Source organism: Pseudonaja textilis, chromosome 4, assembly GCF_049901715.1.
Source record: "Pseudonaja textilis isolate UNSWEBS1 chromosome 4, rPseTex1.2, whole genome shotgun sequence".
In the NCBI taxonomy this organism is placed as follows: domain Eukaryota; kingdom Metazoa; phylum Chordata; class Lepidosauria; order Squamata; family Elapidae; genus Pseudonaja; species Pseudonaja textilis.
Genome location: NC_141993.1, coordinates 31,778,316 through 31,799,120, shown reverse-complemented (window position 1 = coordinate 31,799,120; position 20,805 = coordinate 31,778,316). Strand labels below are relative to the sequence as shown.

Here is a 20,805-nt window from a genome sequence, read left to right as displayed (position 1 = left end):
ATGTCGGGGCACCATTGTTGCAGCATTTGCAGCTCTGGCTTTGCGGAGTGCTTGCTTCTTTTGTGCTGTAGTTCTTTTGTCTTCACATGTCTGGCAGCCTTGTTGCATCAACGTATGCCATGTCAATCGATCTTGTACCAGGGTTTGCCAGGAGGTGGTGTCGATGTCCAGGGACTTGAAGGAGGCTTTCAACATGTCTTTGTAATGCTTCCTTTGTCCTCTGTGCAATCGTATTCCTTGAGACAGCTCACCATAGAGGAGCTGTTTAGGGATGTGATGGCATCCTTGCAACATGGCCTGCCCAGCATGTCTGGGCTTTCATCAGCAGGCTGGGAACTGATGGCAGGCATGCTCTGGAGAGGACTTCTGTGTCTGGCATCTTGTCCTGCCACCGGATCCTCAGAAGTCTGTGGAGGCAGGTTGTGTGTAAATGGTTCAGTTGCTTAGCGTGCCTCCTGTACACAGTCCAACTATTAATACATTAATATGTATTAATATTATGAAGGGAAAGCACTGGTACTATAAGATTATTGTTAGAAAATATCACTATTATGATGCTGAGTATTGTTTAAAGGAATTGTAACCATACAACACACTGTCTATATAAATATTAAATATGTTGCTCTTTCTATTATTATTATTATTATTATTATTATTATTATTATTATTATTATTGAAAAAGTGGTCAAAAATGAGCATGCAAAACTACTGTGGGACTTCAGAATACAGACTGATAAAGTTTTGGAACACAATACACCGAATATCACAATTGTGGAGAAGAAAAAAGTGTGGATCATCGACATTGCCATACTTGGTGGCAGCAGAATCGACGAGAAACAACTTGAAAAAAACACAAGTTATCTGAACTTGAAAATCGAACTGCAGAGACTCTGGCATAAACCAGTGCAGGTGGTTCCAGTGGTACTTGGCACACTGGGTGCTGTGCCTAAAGACCTAGGCAAGCACTTGAAAACAATTGGCGCTGACAAAATCATAATTGATCAGCTGCAGAAGGCCACCTTACTGGGATCTGCTCGCATAATCTGCCGATACATCATGCAGTCCTAAATGTTTGGGAACTTTTCGACTAGTGATTTGTGATACAAAACCTAGTATAGTTATATCGTTTGCTGTGTACACTGTTGTTTTTTGTTAATAATAATAATAATAATAATAATAATAATAATAATAATAATAATAATGATGATGATGATGTACAATTATTTTGAGACATTAAGTCATATATTGTAGCATACTACAATACTTACTTTGTTCACCCAACTCTGAAAACATATAGTAGCTGAGATCCACCTAGTTTCTCCTGGCAATAGAAGTACATTTTCTTATTACAACTTGTGCTATACCTTCTGATTCACATTGTAGCTTTCCAATATTATTTTCATTGTATTCTGATTCCTGATTGTCTCTGGAAGTCCAGCTCAAATTGTTAGCACATGTTCAGTTTTTAAGGAATTGTAGTAGAGGACTTCCGGTTTGAGCTTTTTCAGAGACAGACCAAAACCTCGTCTCTGCGAGGCTTTGATCCTTGCTTGCCGCTGGAGCACCCCGAGCTGGCTGGTTTCGGGGCTAAGCCACCCCGTAGAGGTGGTGAAGAGGGGGGAGACTGCCAGCAGGGTTGAGGAGAGCCGCATCTCTCTTCCCCAGCTGGCCATCACTCCCTTTCCCAAAGGCGGTTGCAGCGGTGGTCAGAAATGGCCACCACAAAGAAGAACTCGACCGGAAAAGAATGTGCAGGAGGAAGATAAGAAGAGAAAGTGTTGGTTGACTGGGTCAAACAGCAAAAGTAACAAATAAGGTACCCTGGAATTGAAACTGTTAAAAAACAATAACATTGTTCCCTAAGAAGATTTTTTAGCTGCAAAGGAGAGAGAAAAGGGAAAAGATTTGGTTTTCTCCTTTTCCTATACTGACAGCTAAGAGACTTAAGCAAGAAATTGGAAAAAAATCCACTTTGACATCAATAGGTATTTAATGCTGAAAATAAAAAGTCAAAGGGATAATAAAGATTTCTGGATAATTAAAAGCTTTTGAAAACAGGAAAGGAGAGAAAAAGAATAAAAGGGTAGGATCTGGAAGGGAGGAGACTGCCTGGAATTAAAAAAAGAACTTACAGCAAAATCTCAACAAGACTTCCAAAAGATACTTTCTAACTGAAATATCGCAACAAAAACCCCAGGAAGAGAAAGTCAAAAAAGAAATAAGTAGATATAATTTGGGACTATCTTGATTACTTGATGATTTCTGGATTCTTGGTTATTATTTTGAATGACTAAAATCAATTGGGTGGTTGTTTAAAACTGTTTAAAATGGCTCCACTTTTAGAAGAACTGAAAATGGAACTTAAAAAGTACAAAGAAGATGCACAAGAAGGGAGAGGTTCTTTTGGTTTCATATTTCAGTTTTTAGAAATGGAGATTTGGAATTATGAGAAACAACAAGAAATGCCTGGAGAACAAGAAGATTGCGACAAAGAAGAAGCCATCTTTAATGAACAAGTAATCTTAGATAGGGGGAAAAAGGAAAGGGGGAAAGAGAATGGAAAGTTTAAGATTGGGAAAAACAACTCCCCCCAAAAAAAAAATAGAGTGAAAAAATAAGTATAAAATCAGAAAGCAACAGAAGAGGGAAATGCAGAAGAGAGAATTCGTACTAGAGAGACAAAGGGGTAAAAAGGGGAGGGAGAAGATGAGAGGGAAGAAAGAAAGGAAAAGAAGTTATAAAGGACAGAAGCAAAATTTAGAGAAACAGGGCCTATTTAGAGATAATGGGTGAAAATTTAATGGAAAAAGGGATTCTGCAAAGGTACATAAGTTAGTATGGTTATATTAGAAGCAGAAATAATTTTAGAAAATATGAAACAATGTATGATTAAAATGTCTGATAAAATAGCTATCGTAATTCAGTGAAATGCTTGTCAATAAATAAATGTAACAAAAGGTATATTTAATGATTTATAAAATGTGAAGAGAAATAAGGGAAAAATTAATTATGGAGATTATATGTGTTTTTAAGGAAGTATGATATTTAATTGAAAAGAAGTGTTAAAGATGTTAAGATTTTAATGATTATTAATGATACAACTGAACTGGAATGGAATGAGGGTTTATAATTACATATATTTACAATCTTTCTTTTTTTAAAAAAAAGAATATAGTGTGTATTATAAGAATGTACCAAGCAGAATTTGATTGGAAGTTATGTATTATGTATTATATTGAAGGTCATAAACTTAAGGTATATATTGAAGTTTAAATAAGAGTTGAATGGATGTAATTAAAAGATATAAAGGTGTCATACTCCAATTAGTAACTACAGGAGAAAATTTGTTTAATGAGAAAAGATAATATGAAATTGAAACAGAACAGACAAAAGTATAAATATAATGATTTGAATTGAGATGAGATAATCAAAATAAAATTGAGAAAATTAAAAGAGGGGAAAAACTATATAGAAAATGTAAAATAGTATAAGATATGGAATAGAATACAAAAAGGAGCATGAAATTGAGTTTTGTGTCTGTATAAAGAAATTCAACCCGGGACCATGCTATTTTCAAAAAAGATGTTTTACTTGTATTTTGTGTGTGAAACCCCAAATAAAACTTTATTAAAAAAAAAAAGAATTGTAGTAGACAGAATATCCTTTAATTTATGGCACCAAAAAGACACTGCCTCTAATAGATAATAGCAGATTTTCCATCTGAAGTGAACTAGAATGCTTCTTTGTCTCAAATTTGAATTTCTAAGGGTTTGTCTACATAATATTTTTGCTATGCCACCAAGATGGCAAGTTTATGATTTGCTAAATTGTTCTCATAACAGAACTTCTATCTCAGTGCTAGCCTGTTCCAGCAGATTGAAGCCAGATCAAGGTGATCAAATATTCTATGGAAATATTCTAGAACAATCACACAATCAACTAGATAGACTGGATTTGGCATATTTATCCACCTATCAAATCCTTTCCAAGGATCCGGGATAAGCAGATGTTATTTTTGATGGTGTTAAAAATATAACAGGATATAAGTTGTTCCAAGTAAACCCTTAACTGGTGATGATTTTCCCAGAGATGCTTTTTGAAAAGGCAGTTGGACTTTATGTTTCTTGAAAATGTTTAGCTTCTCATCCAAGAAACTTCTTCAGTTCAGAACTGAAGAAGCTTCTTGGATGAGGAGCGAAACATCTTCGAAGAAAAAGAAGTCCAGTTACCTTTTAAAAAAGCACCTCTGGGATAACCCTGACTTGGGTGACTGAGAATCTTGATAGACTTTTGGTAATGATTTTGTCAATGCCGGTGAAGTTCAAGTAGTGTTCTAATACTAGTAGTGTTATTTTGGATTGCACTCAAGGTGCAATTGATACTATGTTTACCACAGTTCTGTTTCCATTATTGTTGTTGTTATTAGAGTTAGAGTTTTGTAAGAGTCTAAGGTACCATTTTTCCTTTGAATGATGTCGAAACCAAAATATCTCTGTAATTATTTCTTTTTGTTAGGATCAATGGGATATCTGCCTTCTGGAATATGTTTCACTAGTCCAGTGATGGCTTTCCATTCTCGCGTGCCAAAAGTGCATGCGTGACAACACCCATAAGGCAATGCATGCGCCCCCCCATGTCCCTTGCGTATGCGCACATGACCCCCTACATGCACACCATGCATTTCTATGCATGCCTGTGTGACCACCCTGTGCGCTCCGTGCCTTTCTGCACATGCGCATGCGTCTCCCGCATGCCCCATCCCCGCATATGTGTTGCAGCTACCTGACAATCAGCTGGCGTGCGTGTGGCATGCGTGCATGTGCAGTGGACCTGTTCCGGGGCGACGGCTCACATGCCAGTGAAAATGGCTTTGCGTGCCACTTCCAGCCCATGTGCCATAGGTTTGCCATCACGGCACTAGTCAGTATTCCCACTGATAAGCCCTGTAAAGTCTATCACTCCTTCTCATCACAATTATCTTTTCACTAATAATCTTCTTTACCATCTCTTCTCTCATAGCTACCAACAAGTTTAAGTGCTTTAGGTCACTTCTGAGTAAAAATAGAAAGATTAATACAAACTAGAGAGCCAGTTTGGTATAAATGATTTAAGACAGCAGGTTAGAAGCCAGGAGTTCTAGCCCAGCCTTATATACAAAGCCATAAGGGTGACTATGGATCAGTTATTCTCTCTCAGTACTAAGAAGGAAGTAATGGCAATAAAACTGCAGGGGTTAGTCAAAGCAGTTGCCAAGAGTCAATACTGAGTCAAAGGTACCCCGTCCCTCCCCAAACCCCGTAGATTTTGCCTCAAATGATGGCACTTCAATACTTGTTTTTTTCCCCCCATTAGATTCCTGTATTAGATTTTATATTCTTTTGGGGACATATCTACACTTCATTAAATGCTTCTTTCTCCTCGTTACATTACTATCCACTCATCCATAATACTTACACTTGACAATTTTGTTATTGAGTGGCTACATACTTGATGCTACAATAATAAAATAAAATAAAAAAGGTGTTGTGACTTTAGCCTGAGAAAAAGACAAGCAGACCAAGTCCATTTCCCAGGCAAATAGGGATGCTATAGAGAGGCCAGATCCAAAGGATGCATATGCGGTAAAAAAAATTGCTTCTGGCTCCTTCCTGTCTACTCAGTTAACAATAGGTGCAAAGTCCTCCATGAGGCAACATTATTCAGTCTGCCCACATGAGGACTACAGGGAAGAGCTTTCTTTTTTCTTTAACTTCTGTAGTTTCCTCTTCCTTCTGCTCTCTCCTAGCTATTGGAACCAGTCAGAGAGAGCCATGAAATTACTGATTCTCTATTTTTTTTTAAAAGTAGGAACAAGTGAAAAACAATTATCATGAAATTGCTAAATCTGTTTAAAATGGGAACATTTCCTCATTTCCACCCCAATATAGACATCTTTCCCACCCCATTTCTATCTACAAGAACCTGAAAACTGACTGGTACAGAATACCTTCTTCAACTTTTATTTCTGGTTTTAGTGTCATCTACTGGGCTTGCACATATGACTACTGTTTTTGCTACCTTGTCTTTTTATTTGAACTGATTACTTTTCATTATTTTTGAATAACTGAAGTGTAACTATTTGCTGAGACTTTTTCTTTAAAAACTAGCCACATGTATTTGTTGCTGTTTTCAGACAAGAAGAAAAATATGCCACAACTTTGCAGTTCACAAGTGTAGACTCCTGTCTCTTTAGGGATTTTTACTTTTTAGGGAACTCCCAGTGCAAAGGTTTGGCTCCTCCTTAATCCCTTCTCAGTTTAGCTAAATATAAACTCTTGAGTAAGAGAAAAAATTGATAGGAATCCCTTTTGACAGAAGTCCCTAGCCAAATGCCTGTTAATTCACTCATCAATAAACTGTAATAATATCCCCTGCTTGAAACTCGTTACCACTGATGAATATTATACATTTATATATAAATATATTTTTCCCTGAAAAATATCTCTTCTAATTCTTTTATTTTATTTCAGAAAAAATACTAAAAGTGTGTAAAGTCCTTAACTATCTGTCTGTCTATCTATCATCAAATATATTGTTATTTGTTTTTAAACCAGGTGCCTTTGAGAGATGAGATGACTCAGTGTAAAAGGAGATGTGTCATTCTGCGTAGTCCTCTTGGAAAAATTGAGATATTTGGATGTGAAACAGGAATACATGAGGTACGCCTTGAGGGAAAAGCTGAAACACAAAATGGGTAAGTCTGAATTTAATTCATTATTTTTTACATATAAATATGCATGTCAAAAATCAAGATCTTTGCTACAACTCAATGAGAAATGTTGGTTTCGTTTCTTGCAAGAACTTTCCAATTTAGGTAACATTTTTACATTTCCTTTTTTTAAAAAAATTTATATACATCAGATGGCCTGAAAATAAGAGACTAAAACTTTTTTTAAAAAAATTAGCTACTAACTGCTGAAAGGGCTGATACAATTTTTACTTTATCTTTAGTATTTCTCAAATGATTGAAGAGATCATCTGCTGATTACTGATGGAAGCATTTTTAATATGGCTTTAACATGAGGTCAGGGAGAAGTGTGCTAATGTCTCACAAGGAATCCTGAGAAAATGAAAATTGATTCCAAAAAGAGAAGAAATCTCTTTATTGCCAACATGAATACAATTTTTAATTTTTTCCTAGTTTATGTATAACATAAAAATAGCAAATATGCATATTCTACAAACTCAGTTTAATTTTATATTCTTCTTTTAATAGCTTTTGATACAATATAAATGTTATGAATGAACAAGTCTGTCTGAGGCTACTTTCCAGTTTTTTAAAGATTCAGTTTTATTTGGAAGCTGTACTTACACTGAAATAGACACAATTTTCAGCAAACATTTTATAGGCTTTAACACAGTTCATATTGTACAATACTGAAATTAATCTTAAAACCAAGGGAGACCTTTAAAAGCATTATTTCACATCATAATTTTTAAACATCCATATTTAAAACAATAACATCTTGGTCGTGTTAAAAATGGTGTGCTCCTTTGTCCTGATAAATCACTTTTCATTTCAGCGATTCAGTAGCAGAGCAGGATCTACTATGTATGTGATGCGTTTTAATGACCAAGGGATTATAAGTCTAGCAATGCCTGCTCCTGATGGAATCCATGTTATTACTTTTAAATCTTCTTATCCTGTGCCATCTTCCAGAAAGTCATCTTACCCTCCCTAGCTGTTAAAAGTAGATGAAGCATTTAGAAAGCTCTCACTCCAAGTCTCCTTGTTTGTGGCACAAGGGAATCTTCAGCACTCGTGAATGAACATCAGCTAAACCTTCCACAAGTGGAGCAAACATTGATTTTTCTCTGCAGATGTCTTTATGCACAAAATGAAAGAGGAGGGAAGAGCATGAGTTGCCTCATTGAGGTCATTGGAGAACTTTGTGAATTTTTCATTCACTAAACAAAATGGATTTTCTTTCTGCAATTCACAATTAATAACACAGAGACAGTGTACTGAAATCTTAAAAACATTCTAAAACTAAGCTCACTTATGAATTTCCACTTGATGCAAATATACAGAAACAAGAAAAAATGAAAGAAATAAAGACTTAACTGAATGTGACCTAGAGACATTAAATCTTTGCAAAATGAATAAAAAACTTGAGGTGGGATGAAATTGCAAACAACAGGTAAGCGTGAAGTTGACTTTACAAATTTGGATTCATACTTTACCCAGAATTATCCATCCCCCATCTCTAGGCCTTTTTGCAGAATAGTTTAGTAACCATCTTGCAGGCCAATTTAGCTAACTGTAATAAGATTATATATGATTTAAGTTATTATATATGTCATCCAGAAACATTGACACACCAAATTATATAATGCCAACTGATGAGTATTACTATTCCAAACTGATATCATAAAATATTTGTACACAAATATCTTGTCACTTGGGGGAGGGTTGTTTTTTTAATCTTCATATTGTGATAAATAATGCTTTGTAAAACTTTGACAGAGTGATTTCTTTCAGTGATGGTTTTATTAATTCAAACCATTGAGTAACATCAAGTGTGACCACATTGCTGGTTATTCCTTAATCTTGCACAAATGCCTTAAAAATGATGCAGACAGTTGACATGGATTAACCCCACCTTGACATTTCATAAGTTGGATTGCCACATCTCATGTTTTCTGTAATCGTAAGGTGAAAAACTAAACACCTTTTTAATTAGTAGATCCCTAGATTTCCTTCTTATGTCTTAATGGAAAGATATATCTACATCTATATTGATGTTTCTGTAGCAGAAACATAGTTGTTCCAAAACATCATTTTCCTAGGCTATCAGGTTGTATGGATTCTGCAGACAATATTAATCAATGACATTTGGTCTACCTTATTTTTGTCTCATTATGCTGTATATGTGAAATAAAAAAGCGTAGCTCAAATAGGTTAATTAGTGGGAAATGGGAAAAATATACAGCACTGCTATACAATTTTTGACTGATTTTCTTTTACTAAATGGATTAGGTTCAAATGCAGCTTTTGAGGGGTAGATAGGTTGACACTGGCCTTCTTACATATCTCAAAATGGAATTGTATATCTAAAGCATGTGTTGTAGAGAAATATTGCTTCCCCTGCCAGAAATATCTAGACATCAATCTCTATTTCTGCAGATTCAATGGATATGGCAGGAAGAGTTATTATATACTATGATCCTCCTTTTATTAAAAATAAACTGGGCTAGTTTTTCTCCTGATGGTTTTTCAGATTGTAACTATGGAATTGTTTATACTTACAGGGTTCTTAGATTATAATGGTGGAGAAAAAAACAAGTTTAATGATAGGGCTTTATTTTTTAACTCATCATAATTCCAAAAATAAAAAAAAGATTTCCAGGTAATACTAAGGCATCCATTACAAAATTACTTGCGTCTTTAAATATGTATATATGAAATACAATATTATATATGAATATTAATATACATACATACACACACACACACACACGTACATACGTATACACATACACATGTACAGATCTCTCTCCAGAGTAATCTGTCATAACTTAAGACTCTTTTGGAAAAGAAAATAAGAAAGAAAAGTAGAATTGTGCTGTAAAAGCTTTACAGTCAAGTTCTCATAAGCCGTAAATAAGTTGTTATTAAATCTTTCTATTCTGCTATCAGTGTATACTTCAGGGTTTTTTTTAGGATATTGCAATACAATGAAGTTCCTTAGTTCCAATGGTTTTCTTCATTTAACACCAAATAATTTAGGCCAGTTGTTCTACATACTCAGGAATTTTCTTCCCCATTCATTAGAAAGAACTTGGAGAACCTTTAGTAAAATTCACTAGTTTTGCCAATGTGGAGCCCTTGTGTGGCTAATGACAATGTGTCAGGGTTTTATGGTCACGTTCTGTAATGATCTCTGAAGCATATTACCTTTGATGTTATTTTTCTTCATAGAGTACTTCCTCCATTCATGATCTCTAGCAGAATTTAAAAGAAAAACTTAGCTTTTTCAGAATTTTTCTAAAATCATCATAGCTTTATCTTAATTGAATATTGCTATCATCTGTAAAGATATCACCATTGATGTTTTTACCTGCAAGGGTGGGAAAAAAACTCCCTGCTTGCTCTTCCCAGGCAAAATGATTGCAAAAGACATATCTCAAGATTGATTGATTGATTGATTGATTGATTTAATAAATAAATATTGCCACCTATTTGCCCATGGTGACTAAGGTGGCTTACAGAATGTAAAATCATATTTTAAAAAAATACAATAAAACTAACAAAAAGAACCAAACAAATTAATAAAGTACAATAGAACAAAATCTGGAAAAAAATGAAAAAATCACTCCCACCCCCGCCCCGACAACAGCAGATCACACAAGCCATTTGAGGGGCTCCATCCCACTATGGGTTCCCCAGGCCCGCTGGCAGAACCAGGTCTTCAGTGCCTTCCGGAAGAATATTAGAGAGGGGACCATTCTAATTTCTGGGGGAATGATATTCCAGAGAGAGAGGGAGCCACCATGGAGAAGGCCCTTCTTCTGGGTCCCACCAGACGGGATGGGACTCACAGCATTTTCTGCCTCCCCACTCTAATGGGTTGGGTAGATGTGACCAGCAAGAGACTTATAAGGCTAGCAGGATCAGAAAGTTTGTAGTAGATGACCAAAATAGAAAGGCTATCCCATCAGATGGCACTCTGTAATGGACAAGGCCTGAGGTATGTGGTTGAGCTCAGTGGTGGGATTCAGATTTTTTTATGACTGGTTCTGTGGGCATGGCTTGGTGAGCATGGCTTGGTAGGCATGGCAGGGGAAGGATACTGTAAAATCCCCATTCCCTCCCCACTCCTGGGGGAAGATTATTGCAAAATCCCCTTCCCTCCCCATCCCACTAACCTGTTTTCCAGCTCTGTTCTCCTGTGCAGGGCAACAAAAGAAGATCCAGCTGATCGGCTGGGACTCAGGAGGCAGAGAATAGATGGGAGTGGGGCTAGTCAGAGGTGAACTACTCAAAATTTCCACTACCGGTTCTCCAGGACTGGTCAGAACCTGCTGAATACCACTTCTGGTTGAGCCCATTTCCTGGTTTTGTTAATTTTTGGTTTTGGTTTGTTTTTCTCGGCTAATAAATACTGTATATCACTCAGAATTTTGTTATGTACTTTTATATTAAATATTGTTGGTGGCCCAGAATCATGTTTTTGTTGTGAGCCTGTATATAAATTGAATGAATTAATGAATAAAGCCAATGTTTATTATACTTGAGCCCAAGAAAACATAGTTGAACCTGGAATGAGTCTAGTAGCCAAAATAAAGCAGAGATGTCAGATATTCCAAATGATAAGCACCCATAATTGTCCCCCCTGCTCCATTTTGTACATAGATGAAACTTCTAAATACTCTTCAAGGTAAGCCTCATGCTGCATTAGTCCAGCAATGCTGAATCACTAAAGGTGAGATTAATCCTAGAGAAGAAATGATGAAAATTTTTAGTAAAACTATCAAGAATAAAGAACTTCTTTCACAGCAAAGTTCAGGATTCTTTTTCCCATGGTAATTTGTAAAAGCTGGACTTTGAGAAAGAGTGAGAAAAATAAGACAGATGCTTTTGAAATATGGATTTAATCAATCATGGACAAATTAAAGATTGAATACTCCCTCTTGATAATGATCAACATGGAAAAATCCCATTCTTTGTTCACTAAAGGTGCAGAAAAAATTACTACACAAGATTGAATCAAGGGGGAGGAAGACTGATTGCATCAGGAGTTTTTTAATAAATAAATCTAGGCAGCAAACATCTAGTACACCTTCGTTTTGTTCTTTTTCCACAACAACAACCTTGTGAAGTAAGTTGGGCTGAGAGAGGCCCAAAGTCAGTCTTTCATCTTTTATGCCTAAAATGGAATTAAAACTCACAGCCTCTTGGTTTCTATTAGGCATGGCATCACTGAGGATTAAAGGGAGAGTTTGGTTATACATATTTATTTTAAAATCCCAATTCAGCAGACTCCTTTGAATAATTGTCAGTCATGTTAAATGAAGGCTATTCTAGAAAATTATTCCCATTTAACTTTTTCACTAAAGCTCTTAAATATCTGTCACCTCTAATAGGGCTGGCATGGCTATTAATGTATTTTGTATACAGGATTTAGTCAGAGAACCCAAAAATCCTGGAGGCAGATTCTGAATAGGAACCAGTCTATAATTTCTTTAAGTATGTATTAACAATTTTCTGGAGGAATTTTAATATATTGCCATCTGCTTTTTGGGAGACTAGATTTAATGGAACCTTATGTCTGGTTGCTTTGAAGCCATTGAAATGTTGAACCACATCTCTCTATATTCTATTTTTACAAAGATAAAATGGCTTGATTTTACCTCTTTTATTGAATTTTACTGAATGTTCAGATGATGTTAATGCTTTGCCTTTTATCAGACAAAACTGCCTATTATTCACAGAGTAGCTGGATTGTGCATGGTAGCTAATTAAAGACCACTAAAAGTATATGGTGGCTTTTCATTCACCCGAAAGTGAATGAAATATTCAGTTCACTTCAAATATTTCAACACTGGCATTTACACTGCTGGTCTAGGTTTATAATGAAGTTCCTTACTACTAACTTACTAACTCCAGAAAATTCATAGCTGAGTTTGAATTTGAATGTGGATCTCTAGCAGTCTATTTTTTTGCTTTTCCTTAATAAATTAAAATAGTTAAGAAGAACTGAAAGAGTCAGTTTTTTTAAAAAAAAACCCCGCATATTCATTTAATTGACTTGCTAATTGATGTATTGTACGAAATGGAAGAGTTAAACATTTATAAGGGATTTGTAATTGTTCATGTAGTATTTATTTCTCTCAGAATAGATCTTATAAAATTTAGCTTTTCATTAATGTATGTAAAAATATTAAAAGCTTTTGTATATTGCATTAAAAACTTATGTAGGCTGCCCTGCATTTTCCTATTTATTAAAACTTTTCAAGCAGTAAAAACATTTTACTTGTTAATGAGGGGAAGTAGGGAAATTAATGAAAGAGCTTGGATCCTCCAAGATGTCTCCTTTTAACCATGCACAGCCAGCTCTCTCCCTTTCCTCCCCCCATTCTATGTAGTTTAATTTCTATGTTAGGGTTCAGTAAGCAAATGCAAATAGATGTAATGATTTGCATCAGTAGATTACGTCTCAGTTTAATATCCTCAGATATTTTGGTCAAGGCCTTTTTTCTTTGTTACATTGGCAATGTTTTCTTATAGTAAAAATTGTAATTGCAATATTTATGCTCAGTGTCTCATACATATATCACTATCAAAATCCGAAGTATTGCATTACTTTGTTCACTGCACTTGAATAGAAATTATCAAATCTTGAGAATTCACGTATATACCAAGATACCTGTCTTGTAACTTTGTCTTTGCACTCAGATAAAAATTAATTTCATTCTTCTTAACACTTAGGTTAAGAATGCAGATGATCTTTGGAGAGGGGGGTAAAGTGGTTGGTGATGTTCACCTAACATTTCATGTGTGATTACAGGGTAGTTAAATATAAGAAAGTGATGGTCATCTAGATTCCTGAAATAGAGTTAGTAAATGGAATCTTTTTTGTTTTTTTGGCTTTCATTTGTCTAAGAGGTTTATTTATTTATTTAGTGTATGGCAAATACATGAACTTATAGTGATGAAATGTTAATGTCCAGTCCACCCAGCCATTCAAGGACAAGGTGGTCTATGTTGAAAAAATGAGACATTGGGCCGGACCTTACATTAATATCCATGTGATGGATATTTTGTCGAAGAGCACCATAGTCACACTGAGGGGTAGAGATAAGACCCCACTTAAATAATGAATACTGGCAGACAGCATGTTGGATAAGGATCCTGTTCAGAGTTGACCGATGCTGGTGGGAAAGGTAAAAATCTGGCACCTTTTGTGTAGGGTCAAGAGGTCTAAGTGGTATTTGGTATCATTAGAAGAGAAAAATTGCCATTATTGTTTTGAAAAAATGTAGTTGCTTTAAAGTAATACTCAAGTCTTCTCACAAACAATTCATTTATCATAAATAGCCCAGTCTGCTGTAGCTAATTGGTCTCAGTGTTTATCATTCAAGACAAAAAAACAGACAAACCAGTTTCTGCATAGAGCGCTCTGATGTTGTTCCTGGGATTTTTCCCAAACCAGTTTTTCAGCTTAGGAGTCACAGCCCCAAGTGCTCCTATCAACACTGGGTCCACTTCACATCCTCTTTAGTTTCTCTTTCAGGCTCTGGTATATTTCCAGCTTCTCATCCTCCTTCTTCCTGCTGTTTCTATTACTTGGCACCGCAACATGTCTGTTTGGTTGGTTGTCCAGAGTCTATCTCTCCATTTGTATCTGGAAGTCCCACAGGATCTTAGCTCTCTTCTCCACAGTCTTTTATGGAATCTGCCATCTGTATTTGGAAGGATTTACCCCATACACACAGTAATATTCCTGTACACAATGCCAGCTACTTCGTTGTCACTTTCACTGTTTGTCGTTCCTGCCTTCATCTTATACCCTGCCACTGTGTGTTAACACTGTCTCTGAGCCATCTCTGCAGTCTGAACCTCATGTTCTCTCTAGTACAATTAATCTCTGCTTCTGTGGATGTGGTTCTTGGTGTCTGTTCTTGAGCTGCCTCAGTCTGTCTGGCAGCCACTGATAGCATTTCCCAGGGTTAGCCATCACAGCTATTTGTTGATGGCACATCCTATATAGGGTCCTGTCTTGTTAAGTACTTCCTTTGCTTGATTTTCCTCCTATGTCTGCTGCTGCTTTAGGCATTCTCTCAGCTGCTCATCTTTGGATGCCGTCTTACTGATACACTGTTGGATGATCTGGGTTTTGTACAGGCTTTAACACTCATATATAAAACTAATTGGCATGCTTTCATCCCTGCCCCTGCATATATTTAAATACATATTTTCATTGAATATATTCCCTATTTAAGTGAATGTGAAACATATTAGGTGTTTTAAACTGACTCCCCCCCCGCCCCGCAAATGATCTTTGATAATTTAAAGAGTTTGGTGAAGTATTTTTTCCACAGCATAATTTTTAAAAACTTTATAGGATTATTGAGTTGTCCTTGGCAGACATGGTTTCTATTGTTTAGTTCTCTATTACTCTCTTACGTTCTTCATTTGCAGCATCCTTAATTTGTTTTCTTTAGTCAATTGTTAGAATGAGAAACCCAGAGGGGAGCTTTGTTTTGAAAGGCCTTTTTTTTTAAAAAAGTGTTAATTCTGAATTTAATCTCCCAATTATTTTTTGTGAATGTCAAGCCAAGAGGATTTTTTTTCCTTGTTCATGTTTTTTTTTTAACAAACTGGATAATATTTGTATCTATGTATGTATATAGAATTCTTTTTTATTTAGCTATCAGGGTTAGTTTTCTTTTTTGTTTTGGTAATCTTACTTTCTTAGTGTAAGAAAAATAGAAGGTGGCTTCTTTTTCCCTTAGGGTGTAGTGTTCTAGCAAATCATTCATCTCCAACACTACTTTGTCACTTGCTATTTACATTTAATGACCTACAGCTACAAATTTTACATCCAGACTCCTTATTAAAGTACAATATGTGCAAAGATAGATTTTTAATTAGTAAAAATAGTAGGAGCATCAATGACAATAGAAAAAGTGATTGACAGGTCTGGCAGGTTTATTAGCAATAAAATCAATTGGGAAAAATGGGGCTTGATGGCTGCCAAGTAAAAAAGGATAGCTAATTAAAAATAGTGCACAGTTTATAGTTCGTGACATGATGAAATATTTGGGAATTATGTGCATATCAAACCACCAACTGTGAATTTATAGCACAAATTTTGTACTTGAAAATCTAGAAACAGAATGCGAATGATGTATCTAATACCACTTCTACTTTACTACCCAGCCTTAAGAAAACAATACATGCATCTGAGCCAATCCTATCCACATCAGACTACTATAAAATATATTTTTCCACAGATTTACCACGTGATAAGTGAATTCAAACTGTAAAAATTAGCATTTTTACCATATAATTTTCAGTAACATTCATTTATTCTAATTCAACAACATTCATACACACATAAGATATCCTACTGACGTTGTTGATTGGAAAAAAAAATCTCTCAATTCATTTAGCAAGTTTAAAATTCTCCTGGCCACCAAATTTACTTTAACATTTCCTTCATTCTTTTTTGATGGTTCTTATAATTTATCAAAAAAGCATAATCCTCCACCATTATAAAAATACTTCATTTGAACAAGGTGTACTTCAGTTGACCTGGAACTAGACTGGAATTGACCTATTAAAGTGTAATATGAGTCACACAAAAGCAAACATCACTAATGAAAGTATCAATCATTAATTGACAGAAAAAATAAAAGACAAAAACATGCAGCTAATCATATAATCTCAAGGACTTGGTGAAATAGAAAAAAAAGTTAATTACAGGTAGTTGTTGACTAACAACCACAATTGCACCCCAGATTTCTGTTGCTAAGTGAGACATTTGTTAAGTGAGTTTTGCCTAATTTAATGACCTTTCTTGCAACAATTGTAAAGTGAACCACTCTAGTTGTTAAGTTAGTAGCATGGTTGTTAATCAAATCTGGTTTCCCATTGGCTTTTTTTGTCATAAGGTCACAACAGGGATCATCTGACCCCGGGACACTGCAGTTGTCATAAATATGAGTCAGTTGCCAAGCATCTGAATTTTGATTATGTGATTGTGGGGATATCCTAACTGTGAAAATTTGCCATAAAACACTTTAATTTTCAGTGTCATAACTTAAAATGATCACTAAATGAATTGTAAGTGAAGGACTACCTTTATTTTCATAAGGTAAGTCCAATTCCATCTACCTTTCTTAGTAGATTAATAATTTACTTCCATCTAAAATTAAAAGAGAACATTTTTTTTAAAAAAAAACCAACTCTACAGGTTCTCTAATGTACCTTACTTTAATTCTAATATTTATTTAAGTTTTTCTGAGGAAGAGTCAAGCAGTGATTCCAGGACTATATATGGTCCTCCCTAAGTATTTCTTTGGTACTTGGCCTGTGGCTTTTCACTTTCAGGACCCTTTGCAAATAATCCATTCTGATTAAAAAGCTGTTTACTTCTCAGGCAATTTGTTGCTCTTGAAGGATCACAACCTTGAAAGTGGGAAGAGAAGGAGAGAATCTGAAGGACATAAATGTGTCAGAAAGAAGACAGCATGAATACTTCTTACTTTTGGCATTGCTAAACTGGAAGCCAATTGAAACAAAGATGCTGCCCGTTTTTTTTGCTTCCTGTCATTTATTAAAATTTATCTTTTCATCATGTCATTTCAGTTATAGCAACTTAATGCCATGTTCTCTTTAGAGAAGACTAGATTACAAAATGTCTGGAATTCTTGCAGTTGTGCCATTTTCACCACATACATTTTAAAATGTTCCTCTGGATTTGCAGAGCAGCAACTGTGTGTAGAATTAATGCAACTATTATATAACCTTCCTGAGTCTCAGAATATCATGGAAAAACTGTTAAACAACCATTGGAAATTGTCAAAGAGAAGTATCTGAAGTATCTGTTCGGCACACTGGTGTAAAGCACCTTTGCAGAGTCCTAGAATATACTCAAAAGCAAACCACTCAGAATTTAGAGTTGTAATCTCCAAAATGTCAGCAAAGGAGTTATTTAAACATAAGTTATTTAAATTTGCATTGTCATATCTTCAGTGTTCAGATTAATTCTAATTTTAAATCTTTTTCTGCTTTGTTTTGACCTGCAATAACTATTTTGGAGGAGATTTTAATTTATATACATACATTTATATACATAAATGAACAACTAGTGATCATATCAAGATCACTTTCTTGTTTGCTAAGACATATTTATTCATATTTATCTATTCTTAGATTTGTTTGTAGCTGCAATTTCTGCTGGTCATGGTCAAATGCCATTTGTTGCTCCTATAGTTCTCTGTGTGCAAGAAACATTTGTCGCAACTCTTATAGTTCTTCATTTATGCATCTATCCTCTGGGTTTTAAGATTTATTTCTGTGTGAAATGGAAGATGTCCTTCGATATATAACAGCATAACTTTCAAAAATGTGTTTGCTTGTCTTTTTTTGAAGTAGCCTTTTCTCATGGTAAGCAAGAAGTGCCAATGACAAACTGTGAAACTGAATATTCTAAAATGAACAACCTTCTAAATGTTTATAAAATATTTCCCTCTTAGGTATAGTTTAAAAAATGAAAAAAAGCCACGCAAAGGTGATAAAGCAATAGCATTTGGAAATTTAAGTGTTTATCATGTGAGTGAGAATGTTGAGATATTTATTTACTCCTCAATATAAGTTTTAATTTTGAAGATTGTAAAAGAGTTTAAAATATATTGTTATGTTTAAGAATGTTTTGTTCATCACAAATGATAAGAATTAAGGATTGCATCAGAATGTTGAAGACAGCAACCAATGAAAATGCCATTCTGCAAAGAAGGTGAAGAAACAATGGACCACCTACTCAGCTGCTGGAAGAAGACTGACCGCACCACAGAGTAGCAGCAATGGTGCATTGAAAGATCTGCAAGAAATATAATTTGCATTTAAGCAAGAATTGGTGGGACCACAAAATAGACAAAATAATAGAAAATAAAGATGTTTAACTTTATGAGTTTAACTGCTCATACAGACAAACATTTGTCGCATTACATCTCAGACTTAACAATTATGACATGAAAGACAAAAAAGTTCGAATATGTTCATGAATAACCAAACATCCCAGATTCATGTTACAAAGCAGTCATTTGAGAATTCAGTACCATTTCTGGGTATTTTCTGAAGAAACTCAGATATTTTTTATAAGTATCTTTATTCACTAGTAATAATCTTTTGCTATCATCACACTTGAGGAAGAATGATTTAAATTTCCAAGACAAAGGATAGAAATGCATGAAGACAGGTGGTTAAATCTGCAGCATTTACTAAAATGAGAAAGTTTTTAATTTTGCTGGATTATCTAACCCTCGTTGTTAAAATGTCTCCTTTAAGATTAATAAGAGTTAGAGGTTGTTTTTGAAATATCTACTTGTAATAAAAGTCTTACAACAATTAATAAAGATTAAAATGCTTTTGCACACATGGGGATTTACCATTTCATTAGCACATCTAAATTTTGAAAATTATTACAAGAGTCCAGTTCTAAACATTAAAAAGTAAGGAATATAGGCCTAATTTGTCTTTTGAAAGGACACTGTGCTTTGGTATAATACTTATTTGATTGAAATGGACAGATGCAGGCCCTATTTCTTGGGTAGCCTGCATCGAGGTCTGATGTGCTCTAAGATTTACTGTGCATTGCCTTAGCCATCATTCCCATAAGTATTAATTTTAACTCTACTAATAAGAAACTGAACAAAAGTGGAATTATGAGTTCAGTAGTATTCCATGAAAGGTCAGTTGTTAAAAAGGCAGAGTGTGACATTCTGTGAAAAAGGTGCCTTCATTAATCATCCTGATAGAAGATCATAGGATAGTCTTGACCAATACCAGTGAACCTTACAATATAATGTTTCACAAAGCAGTCTCGAATTCTTTGTCTTATCATACAGGCATACCATATGCATCAAAGGTTATGTTGGGGAACACAGAGACCACTTCCACACTTTAAGGCCAATATTTCAGAAGTCAAATTCAAATATGCTAAATAGAAACTACAAAGCTTTAATAAGCTGAATATTTCTCAAATAGGGCAGGTGTTCTAAAAAATTGTTTTAGGAATATTTCACTTCAGGTGGCATAATACTGACAACTATTATTTAACATTGTAAGATGAAAGGTAAGGTCAATTTTTTGTATTGTCTAGGTTAATGCAATTTGGCTCATAATCATAATTCATCTTTATTAAAATTGCTAATGGTAATTCTTAATTTATTTGTTCCTTTTGGGGAAAACAAGCACTTTACTTGGTTTTTGTACTGATTACAATTTAAAGTTCAGTATAAATTATGTATGTATGTATGTATGTATGTATGTATGTATGTATGTTAAGTTTTTGTGGGTATTTATGTGTATGGTATTCAGCTTTGTTCGGGTATATTCCCACGTCATTATAGTTGTGCCTGCACTCTCAAACAAAAAAATCTCCACACCACAAGCCAGGCAAACGCCTGGGCACAAACAGACTCCCCCTGATAACTCCAGCTCAAACACACCCCAACCAGGCACCCAGATGAAACCTAGCTTCCTAATAAATGATAGCCATCCAGCACCCATATGAAACCTAGCTTCCTAATAAATGATAGCCGTCCGTTTACTCGTAGCCAAGCCGCGCTAAAAGCCCCCAATACAGGAAACACAATGTTGCCATCCAATCAAGACAAATCAAAACAAAAAAAAAGCTACAAAACAGACAGAAGATATTAGAAACACCAATCAAGCAGAACACGGCAAACTCCAAGACCAATAAACATAGACCAAGACTCCCAACCAATCAGGATGAAGAAAAAACCATTCTGGCACAGCAGTAGGCTAGCCCCAAATTTAAAACAGAAACAGCTGTGAAAGTCTGACTCACAGACGAACACAATACAGAAGCCTGATGATGGCAGATGAGATTCTGCCGAAATATTGCTACAATTTTAAAAGCACAACCATAATGACGTGGGAAAATACCCGAACAAAGCTGAATACCATACATACATACATACATACATACATACATACATACATACATACATACATACATGTTTTCTTAAGTTTTCACGGGTACTTGCCAACTTACTATGTCTCTTGTTCTA

At 35.1% G+C, this 20,805-nt stretch overlaps 1 protein-coding gene across 7 annotated transcripts in view; it reads left to right on the top strand.

Moving 5' to 3' along the window:
- Positions 1–20,805, top strand: part of MGMT (O-6-methylguanine-DNA methyltransferase) — a 219,981-nt gene that overhangs the window by 31,344 nt on the left and 167,832 nt on the right. For all 7 annotated transcript variants that reach the window (XM_087932525.1, XM_087932528.1, XM_087932527.1 and 4 more), the window contains one exon: positions 6,594–6,733. In XM_087932525.1, coding sequence (XP_087788651.1) covers positions 6,594–6,733 — 140 coding nt within the window. The remainder of the gene's footprint in view (positions 1–6,593; positions 6,734–20,805) is intronic.